Consider the following 11,401-nt stretch of genomic DNA (forward strand, 5'->3'; position numbering starts at 1 on the left):
GCATGGAGGAACGCCGCCCCTCTATGTTACCAGGCAGTACTAGGTGGTAGATGACTCTACCAAATATACATTTTCACAAATATACGTGGTCTCAATTCCAATCTCAACGATGTCCATTTCCACTTGCAGTCTTCCAAACCCCATGTACTTTTTCTGACAGAATCTCAGTTATCAATTGATTCAACTACTGCTCATCTCAGATGTCCAAATTATTTGCTGATGTCCTTTCGCCTCAAAGATGGTACTTGTGCATATATCTATTCTGATATTCCCTGTCTCAATGACTTGGCAATTTGGAATCTCCTCTTTTCGATCTTCTCTGGCTTAAAATCTCTCTACCTCATTGTGTCAAATTCATCTGTTGTCTCTACCGTTCTCCCAACTCCACTAATCACTTGGAGCTCTTTGACTTCCTCTCTTTGCAACGACTTTCTCCAGTCCAACTTTCCTAACAGTGAGGTAATTTTCCTTGGTGATTTTAACGTTCACAACTCCAGCTGGCTTCCGTTTTCTAGTCACACCGACTCAGCAGGTCGAGATGCTGAGGCTTTTGCAATTACTAATGACCATGCACAGATCGTTCATTTACCTACAAGAATACCAGACAATCCTAATCATACAGCCAATACGCTTGATCTTTTTCTCACAAACATCCCTTCTAAGTACACGGTCGAAATGAGAGGTCCTTTAGGCACTTCAGATCACAACTTGGTGATTGTCTCTTCTCCAATGGAACCTTTATCTCATGGCTATTCCCAACCTCGTATTGTTTGGCTTTACAAGAATGCAAAATGGGATGACCTCCGAGATTTCTTTTGTTCATTTCCTTGGTCGGATTACTTTTTCAAAACTTCTTATGTCAACGTTTGCTCAGATCGTGTCAGTGAAATTATTCTTGCAGGAATGGAATCCTTTATCCCACACTCCACTTTAAAACCTCGTCCTTTATCTAAACCTTGGTTTTCCAATAAATGTGCGAAGGCTGTTCAAGAGAAGAATGTTGCATATCGTAATTGGCTTGTTTCTAATTCTTCAGTTTCATTTTCTGCCTACACCAAAGCTCGCAACAATTGTAAAGCAGTTATTAATCAGTCCAAACTAGAGTTTGAACAGGCTAAGAGTAGAAAACTTGCTTCTTGCCCTAATGGTAGCCGAGCATTCTGGTCTCTTGCCAAAGCTATTGGCCGCAACTTTTGCCCATCTCTGCTCCCACCTCTGTCAAAACCAGATGGTTCTGTTGTCACTTCAGCCAAGGATAAAGCTGACCTGCTAGCATCCCATTTTATTCCAACTCATGCCATGCATTAATGTTCTTGGTAAAACACCTTCCACCATTCCCAGCACGCTCCATTCAATGCCTCCTGTGGTCTTCCGTCAGAAAGATGTCAGAAGGATTTTGACGAATCTTGATGCTAAGAAATTTCTAGTTCCTGATGGTATTTCTCCACTTGTTCTCAAAACCTGTGGCCCTGAACTTACTCCTGTTCTTTGCCGCCTTTTGTGCCTTTCTTATTCCAAAGGTGTTTTTCCTTCTGCTTGGAAATTTGCTCATATCCAGCCAGTTCCTAAAAAGGGTGACAAATCCCTCCCATCCAATTATCGTCCCATTGCAATTACTTCTACTCTTTCTAAAGTAATGGAGAAATCAATTAACCGTCAACTCTTAAACTACCAAGAAACCAGTATGGATTCCGTCAGTGTCGATCCACTGGTGATATTCTAGCTTGTGTTACCTATTTATGGACTAATTGAATGGAAAGGTTCGGTGAAACACAAGTCGTTGCTCTTGCCATCTCAAAGGCTTTCGATCGTGTTTGTCATAATGGTCTAAATAAGCTTCCATCTTATGGTTTGCTAACTGTTTTTTGTAATTGGTTATACAGTTTTCTCTCTGTTCGCTCACTGAGGGTGATGGTAGATGGCTCTCTGTCTTCTAGTTTCTCCACTAATGCTGGTTTTCTCCCAAGGTTCAATTCTTTCCCCCCACTATTTTCTTCTTGTATATTAATGACCTTCTTCCATTGACTGGAAATCCTATCCATAGTTTTGCCGATGATAGTACATTGCATTCCACTTTCCATTTTGAGAAACCTTGTCCTGCTCAATGAGCTTCAACTTCTCGAAAATGTGCTACCAATTCCTTAAATGCCGATCTTCGGGTAATTCTCCAGTGGGGCAAAGACAACTTATTTGATTTCAACCCTTCTAAAACTGAGTCTTGTCTTATATCTCGCAAAAAGGATTCTTCTGCTTCTACGCTTATCTTTAGAGACACTCCGATTTCTAGGCAAAATGATATATCTCTTTTGGGGATTACCCTGACTTCTAATCTCTCTTGGCACAAGCACATTACAAATATTGCTTCCTCTGCATCTAAAAAACTTGGTTTTCTCTTTCGCTCTCGGCGTTACTTTTCTTCCAAACAGCTGTTCACTCTGTTCAATTGCAAATCTGCCCTACCATGGAATATTGTTCACACATCTGGTGTGTGCCCCCAAAACCTCTCTCAGGCTTCTTGATTCCATTCAGAAGAGGGCAGTTAGGTTAATTAATGATTCGTCTCTAACAGAGTCTCTCCACTCGCTTTCTCATAGACGCACTGTTTCTGCTGCATGCCTCTTCTACAGATACTTTCATGGGCACTGTTCTTCTGAATTGTCTTCTATAATTCTTGGAGTAAATGGGAAGGAAACTCGACATGGGGAACAAAATTTTTAAATCAACTAGATGACTGTTATTTGTATCAACATGTCAGGGAAAGTACTAGAGAAAAGAATATCCTAGACCTCATCATCACACATGAATCAGATGACATAACAGGGCTGACAGTAGAGGAACCAGTAGCAGGAAGTGATCACGGAGTTCTACGGTGGATGATGACGAGAGAGGTAGCAGAAGTAAAAGGCAAAGGAATGGGTTTTAATTTCAGAAAAGGAAATTACGATGCCTTAAGGTACTACATGGCCTCTATTAACTGGGTAGATATCGCGCAGAGAATGAATACAATTGAACTGTGGTACGCTTTTAAAACATTAATCACAGATGCCTTGAATGCGTATATACCATTAAAAAAATACTTCACGAGAAGGGTTCCAAGTTGGATGAATAGTGAAGTTGCCACATTACTTGAGCAGAAAAAGGTGGCATGGAAAAGTTACAGAGCAATAAAAAGTACTGAAGCCTATAACAACTACATGATCTGTAATAGAGCCACAGAAAAGGTTCGACAGGCAAAGGCAGTTTATGAGAAATCACTAGCAAACAGAGCAAAGAGGGGTGGGGGGATAAAGAATTCTTCACATATATAAATGCCAAGAAGAGCAGGACAAACCAGATCGGACCTTTACGTAAGGGAAAGGGGATAGTAATAAATACACCAGCTGCCGTTGCAGATGAACTCAACAGTTATTTTGCATCGATATTTACAAATGAAAAGCCTTTTGTGGCAAAGGGAAATTGTGGGAGCGAAGTTAAAAAATATGTAATTAATGATATTGAAATTTCGCAAGATTATTTAATGAAAAAACTTTCAAGCCTACAGACTAGTAAGGCTCCTGGAGTTGATGGAATATACCCTATAATCTTGAGAGAGGCGGCAAGCGAGTGCATTGAACCACGGAGGCTGGTTATGCGAGCATCACGAGACTATGGGGAGATTCCCTTGGATTGGAAAAGTGCCAATGTATCTCCCATACATAAGGGTGGCTCTAAAAGTGAAGTGGGAAATTATCGACCTGTCAGTCTGACTTCAGTAGTAGGGAAAATCATGGAGGCATTGATCAAGGGTGGAATTCAGGATCATTTGGATCGAATTGAAATTCTCAAGGATACTCAGCATGGTTTTGTAAAGGGAAAATCATGTTTAACAAATCTGGTTCGCTATTTCGAAAGGGTCACTCACGAGCTGGATTTAGGGAATAATTTCGACATTGTTTATTTAGATTTCAGCAAAGCTTTTGACTCAGTCCCACATGAGCGGTTGCTTTATAAGCTGGAACAGGTTGGAATCACTGGGAAAATCCTTAGATGGATAGAAGGATGGCTTCAGGGCAGGAGGCAGAGGGTTGTGATAAATGGCTATTCCTCAGATTGGGTTGATGTAAGAAGTGGGGTTCCCCAAGGATCAGTATTAGGACCACTGTTGTTTTTAATTTTCATAAACGACATCGATGAAGGGATAGAGGGCGTGATGTCTAAATTTGCAGATGATGTTAAAATTGGTAGAGTAGTTAATGATCACTGTCGAGCTGAGCTTCTTCAGAGAGACCTAGATAGACTTCAAGAATGGTCAGAAAAATGGCAGCTGTGCTTTAATCCAACAAAGTGTAAGGTATTACACCTGGGAAACAGTAATCCCAAAATAACTTATTCACTTGGTGGAGTTCAACTAAACCCAGTACTGGAGGAAAGGGACTTGGGTGTTACGATACGGTCAGACATGAAATTCTCTGAGCATTGTAAACAGGTTGCAAGGAAGGCCCATGGTGTCCTATCGATGATCTATCGAACTTTTGCAAGTAGAGATAGGGACGTGATAATCCCATTATATAAGGCCTATGTTAGACCACACTTGGAATACTGTGTTCAAGTATGGAGACCGCACCTGAAGAAAGACATCGAGCTTCTTGAAAGGGTGCAAAGACGGGTAACTCGCCTGGTGAGATCGGCAAAAGGGCGTCCTTATGAAGAAAGACTTCGAATATGTGGGTTGCAGAGTTTGGAAACTAGACACCTTAGAGGAGATTTGATTGAGGTGTTTAAGGCTCTGAGAGGCATCAGTAAAATGAATGAGGACAAAATTTTCAAGATTATAAATGATGCTAGAACTAGGGGACATAAATTCAAGTTACGGGGGGAAATGTTTAGATTGGACTGCAGGAAGTTTTATTTTAGCCAGCGAGTTATAAATTACTGGAATAAGTTGCCTTCATGGGTGGTAGAGGCCGACAGTTTGGGGAAATTCAAAGGTCATCTGGATAGTACTTTCGGGTAAGGGAAGCGCATAGGATGATAGGATTAATTTCCTTTTTATTTAATTTTTAATTTCATTTTATTATTTTTATTTATTTATTAATTATTATTATTTATTTATTTATTTAATTTTTGTTTTTATCATTGTTTTGTTCGGATTTTTTTTTTTTTTTTTTGGCTGGTGCAGCATAAGCCATAGGCTTTCTTGCACCATACGGCCGTTACTAATACTAAATACTAATACTAATTCTCGCTCTCTTTCAAAACAGTCCGAACATGTACTGCCAACATCCATTTACTGTCCAACTTCAAACCCACAGAACCAACTTTTCATCTTCCTCATCTATTCATTCAATTGACCTTTTCTGGAACAACCTTCCTTCATACGTATTTTCTGAAAATTACAGTCTACAGAAGTTCAAGTCCAATGTCAACAAATATCTTCTTTCGTCTTCTCAACCTCCAACTCAAGCACGGTACTAAGTACTATAGGTTCTGATACCTCTCCTGTTTGGGGTTTTCATAAAAAAATATCCTATAACAAGAACAACAAGTCCATGACGAAAACGAATTGAGCATTACGAATCTGTCAAATATTCAGTCATTTTTCACTGGAAGAAGACAGAGAAAAAAAAACCAGGGCCTAACAAAAACGAAATTTTGCGGAGTAACAGATGGCTGGACGTCGTGCAGTTGAGTTTCAAAAGCGTGTTATAGATCATCGGTTCAAAACAGAATGGGGAAGGTGAGGAAGAAAAGAGATGTCGTGCTGGGCCCACCTGAGAACAGGTCGATTTCCTGTTTTACTAGAGGATAACCTGAGTTTCCAGGGAGGAAGGACCTTGCTATCCACGCCTAACTCCCATAAATTCAGCTATGGATGGAATGAAAAAGCCCATGAAGGTTCCTCGTCATTGACGGAATTCGAACCCGGGCCTTTTTCCATCTAATATGGGAGGACGGTGGTTATAATCAATGGGCTACCACGGGTATGGATGATAGAATTTCCTTTTGCAGATGCAGAAAATACCTGCTCCTTTGCATCATTAGATCGGTTTCGTACTTCACTGTTTTTATCTCTCTCTCTCTCTCTCTCTCTCTCTCTCTCTCTCTCTCTCTCTCTCTCTCTCTCTTTCTCTCTCGCTTTATCTCTTTCTGTATATTTTGCCTCCCACCACAGAAAAAGTTCACAGTCTTCTTCCTTACCTATTCACTTTCGTTTTCTTGGAAGTACTCTTTATCCTATAACATTTACATTTTCACTTACAGTAGTGGATAAAATAATGGAAACACCTGATAAAAAGTAATAGTTTTTGTAATGACTCCTATGATGTATTTATGAACATGCGGTAATAGACTTTTGTTTCTTGCAGTATCACTGTGAAAGAAAGAATATAAGAAAGGCATATGAAGAAAATGACAAACCTCTCTGAATTCGAAACAGGTCAAATTGTTGGTGCACATTTCGGAGGGACGTCGGTGACTAAAAGTGCTGATTTGTTTAATGTGTCAAAAGAAAGAAATTGAAAGTGACCTCTGCATTAACTAAGTATGGAAAAACAAAATCTTCATTTCGCTCTAAGTTTCATTTGACAAATGCCAAAGGAAACGCACCATCCTGACCATGTCTCGTGCCAACCTTCAAACATGGAGATGAATCAACAATGCTTGGCATTGTTGGCAAAAGAATACAGTCATCACCCTGAGTGGGCGAATTGCTGCCATTGATTATCTTGATGTTCTTGAGAGCTCAGATTCATCCCAGGGTACGAAACATTTTTCAAGAATATAAAGCTCCAATACAAACACCCAGTCAAATCTTGGTTTGAGGAGCACGAAACTGAGAGTAAGAGTGGACTGCGTAATCAACAGCCTTGAACGTTATTGAACCACTGTGAGCACATTTCGACAGGACAGTGAGCAGATTTGCTCCACCTTCATCACTCCAGGAGCTTGAAACATCCTCCATGAAGAATGGTCCAACGTGCCTCTTAAGATAATTCCGGATTTAATCGAATCGATTCCACGTAGAATATAAGCTGTTCTAAAAGAAAAAGGTAGCCAACACCATATTGGTGCATATCTATAACTCACTTCACAGGTGTTTCCATTATTTTTCCATATCTGTATATGTAGTTTAATTATTTTGTGTTATCATAAATACCCATTTAAAAACTTTTGTTATAACTATAACTTTTGTAATAGTCATGTATTTTTTCTTGTCGCCAGATTGCGCTGGACCACTTCATTATGGTGTCTGCTCGAATTACCTGGCTTCAGCTCAAGAAGGCAGTGAAATGGCCTGCTTTGTAAGAAGGTTTGTTGATCATCATCCAGTATTTTAATCCAGATGCATCCGATTTTTAAAAATTATATATTGAACGCCCCCTTTGTTCTGGTTTTTAATAATCTTATTTGATTTTCAGTGCCCCAAACTTTCGATTATCGGACAATAAAAGAGCACCAGTAATAATGGTAGGTCCAGGAACGGGCATTGCCCCTTTTAGAAGTTTCTGGCAGCAGCGATATATAGATATGAAAGCAGAGACATCTGATGGTAAGTTTCAAAAAATACATAATAAGAAAAATTTGATTTTTAAACAGCAACCCATTTGTTGATAGATCGATTTTTCAATAAAAATTAAATATAATTTCTTAGATTTCATACTCCCTTAGAATATAAGTTTTTTTTTAATTAAAATTTAAAATTCTTAGGTTTAATATCTTAGGTTTTAAACGGCAGTTATAAAATCTTTCATGTAGTTCATAATTTTGTTCGGAATTTATTATGGAAAGCTTTCGGTTTCTCTCGGTAGATGGCGCCACGCAAAAACCAGACTACTGCAATTATTTAGTAGGAATATATTTTTTTTAGAATTTCTTGAACTAATATAACAATCTTGTCATTTTAAAAAAAATCGTAGCTAAGTTTTTTTCTGATTTAATAATTCTGTTGATTTAAGTAATCTAAAAAAATCTTATTTTTTAAAATTTTTATATACAATTTAGAAATGTGATTTATTTTGTACGTGCTGCCATCTAGTGGCATAAAATACACATATTTGTGATTTATTTTGTACATGTTGCCATCTAGTGGCATAAAATACACATATTTGTGATTTATTTTGTACGTGCTGCCATCTAGTGGCATAAAATACACATAATTTAATGTTGTGTATCCAATGTTGTATCCAATGATGATCTTGACCTAATATTTTTTTTTTAGAATTTCTTGACCTAATATTTTTTTTTTAGAATTTCTTGACCTAATATGTCCTGTAATTTAAAAAACTGAAATGTAGCTAATTCTTTTTCTATTTAATAATTCTGTTGATATAAGTAATCTACAAAATCGGATTTTGCTCAATTGGAATGTATAATTTGGAAATGTGATCTACTTTTGTACGTGCTGCCATCTAGTGGTAATAATACATACATTTTAATGTCGTATATCCAGATATGAAATTTTTAGAGTAACTTTTAATAATAATATTCTTCTTTAGAGCAGAAAAACTTTGGGAAGATGACCCTGTTTGTTGGTTGTCGATGTCAAAAATTAGAGCTGTACAGGGAGGAGACACAAATGATGAAAGAACAAGGGGTGTTGACAGAAATCTACAAAGCTTACTCACGTATACCAGATATGCCAAAAGTAAGTGAAAATCCTCATAGACAGATGTCGCTATGTTGGATGTATATGAAAGAGATTTTAAGAACCCCCATCATGTTAGCATTACTATTATTATTATTTTTAATTTATAAAGAAATAAATCATCTATAAAGTTCTGCTGGTAGCTCCATCCATTGTGCCATTCAATAACTGCTTTAAGATAAATTTTACCAGATCAGAATTTGAAATAAACGAGTGGTCAAAGAAATTAATTTGTTTAGAAAAAAAAAAGATCCATATAAGAAAAAAAAGAATTGTCTTTTAATTATATTTTCGTTCTTTATAGCTGGTCAATTATTTCTTACTCTATGACTCAAAGTCCACGAATTACTAATGTACATTTTTCTTTTATTATTTTTGTTATATTCTTTTATTTAAATAGTTTTCAGGAACCTCTGCTAACTCGTATTCCCTCTCTAGCCTTTACATCATCGTTCATGTAAAAATACTAATCTTGTCTCAAAGGAACATGCTGGAGAAAGATCTGCATTGTAGGGTGGATAACTGAGTACCTACCAGCGATATTCACCTATTGTATCCTTCATTGTTTTTACAATTATTAATGATATGAAGTCCTTGTCAAGGTCATGGTAGATGTGATGGATGGATCTGCTCTTGATGATCGATATTGTGGCAAAACGTTTACTTGGAGAGCATTCTCCAAACACGGGATAAATTTTATATGTGGGAATACGAATTTAAATTCGAGAAGAGAAAGAGTACTTTTTTAACTCTCATAGAATAAATATTTATTTCCTATGATTTATAATAATGACATACGTTTCTTCCAGTAATCATCTACTCCTTCTTCAATGTCTTGCAGCTGAAATAGTGATGAGGGATCATACCACGAAAATGTGTTTTTATATAAATTATTTAGCATAAAAATAGATTTACTCTACTGCCCTTATTAATTGGATCAATTATTAAAATAACAAATAAGTCTATTGCGATAAAATAATTATTATATTTATAGTTATTATTACTTAAATTATTAATTTTAATAATTATTATTAATTTGAATAAATCCTTACTGATAAACTGTTATTAAAATATTATTATCTTTATTATTTATATACATGATTATATTTAATTTGCTTACTAATACAATTTGGAAGCAATAAATGACAGAATACTTTTAAAATATTGAAGTTTATTACGAAATTGAATGAATAAATTATTAATAAATTATGAAATAAATAAATATTGAATTATTTATTAATTTATATAAATATCAATATATTTATTTACATATGAATCTAAATATTTTAATATATAAATAATTAAAATTAATATTTTAATTATTTATAAATAAATTTGGTTTATAATTGGATTTTTAAGTCTTTGTATTTAAAAAATATTATATATATATGTTATATTAATATTAATTAATATTCATTTATTATATATACTTTATATATATATATATATATATATATATATTTCTAAGGATTTTATTTAAATATATATATATATATATATATATAAATAAAATGTTTATTTTTCTGCTTTAATTAAATAAAAAATCAAAATAATAGTTTTGGTAGTAACTGTTGTTCATTAACTAATTAATTTAATTTATTTTATTTCAAAGAATTTAATTTTACTTTTTTAATGAAATAAAAAAGAATTAATGAATTAAAGAATTAATGAAATAAAAAAGAAATAAGAATTAAATTTTACAAAGAATTTAATTTAATTATAATTTAAATTCTTCTAGTGTTCTGATAATATGATTTTTATTAAATTTCCAATATGATAATTTATCGATTATCAATCAAATATAATTATTTAATTACCAATCAAATTTAATTATATAATTATCAAATTAAATTATCAATCTGATATTTATAGCAATCTGAAAATTTAATAAAAATCTCATTATCAATATTCCTTAATGAACAATAAATACTTTGAGGATTTCTTCTGTTCAGAAACGATAGAAAAATAAAATTCCCTCTTTTCTTTCTTTGACAGTGCTACGTTCAACATATCATCAGAGATGTAGCACCATCTATATACCATCAATTGGTTAAAGAACGTGGGCACTTCTATGTTTGTGGGGATGTCAGTATGGCTGAAGATGTTCACAAAACTTTAAAAGTAATCTTCCAAGACTGTGGAGCCCTCTCAAGAGATGCAGCAGACAGTATGATGGTAACTCTTCAGGCAAGTGTTTGACCTCTAATCTTGGTTAATTAAAAATTATAAAGGAGAAATATTTCTTAATTTCTGAACAACGAATAAATATTCTTAATATACCAAATTAAAAAATGCCATTTCGAAATGTTCATTTAATTTCAAAATAAGATGGTCTTAATTGAAATTAATGTTTATTTTCCAGGAGGAAAATCGTTACCACGAAGACATCTTTGGAATTACTTTACGTACCGCAGAGGTAACTAAGCGAGGTAGAGTCGAGGCTAAGAGCAAACGAAGTACTTCCTCAAGTTGAGACATACCTTGCTCTCTTTAAGAAATGTTTATTTTTCCATCTGTGACTTCCGTTCCAGTAAAAACCACACGCATTAGCTCAATTGTCTTTTTTCTTAAAACTTCTTAACATATCTCTAAACGTTGGGTGATGATTCAGTCCCACGTTCACTACTAGGTGTCAACGCCATCGCACAACATACGTTTAAGGAGTGTAAAACAAGCCTCGCAAATAAATTAAGTCTTAAATACGAGTGGAATGTTAAGAGCAGTTGTTCATTATTTTTGGTCTCCCACTGGGTGAAAGGAGCTGCACATTAACATGGT

At 35.1% G+C, this 11,401-nt stretch overlaps 1 protein-coding gene across 1 annotated transcript in view; it reads left to right on the plus strand.

The window, feature by feature from the left end:
• Nos (Nitric oxide synthase) overlaps positions 1 to 11,401 on the plus strand; it is an 83,537-nt gene extending 72,136 nt beyond the window's left edge. Inside the window, exons 22-26 of the mRNA XM_090370991.1 lie at positions 7,201 to 7,288; positions 7,398 to 7,528; positions 8,475 to 8,623; positions 10,619 to 10,810; positions 10,986 to 11,401. Of these exons, the coding sequence (XP_090227117.1) occupies positions 7,201 to 7,288; positions 7,398 to 7,528; positions 8,475 to 8,623; positions 10,619 to 10,810; positions 10,986 to 11,096 (671 nt within the window). The 3' untranslated portion in view covers positions 11,097 to 11,401. The remainder of the gene's footprint in view (positions 1 to 7,200; positions 7,289 to 7,397; positions 7,529 to 8,474; positions 8,624 to 10,618; positions 10,811 to 10,985) is intronic.

Source organism: Mastigoproctus giganteus, chromosome 3, assembly GCF_048544385.1.
Source record: "Mastigoproctus giganteus isolate SK-2022 chromosome 3, ASM4854438v1, whole genome shotgun sequence".
Lineage (NCBI taxonomy): Eukaryota > Metazoa > Arthropoda > Arachnida > Uropygi > Thelyphonidae > Mastigoproctus > Mastigoproctus giganteus.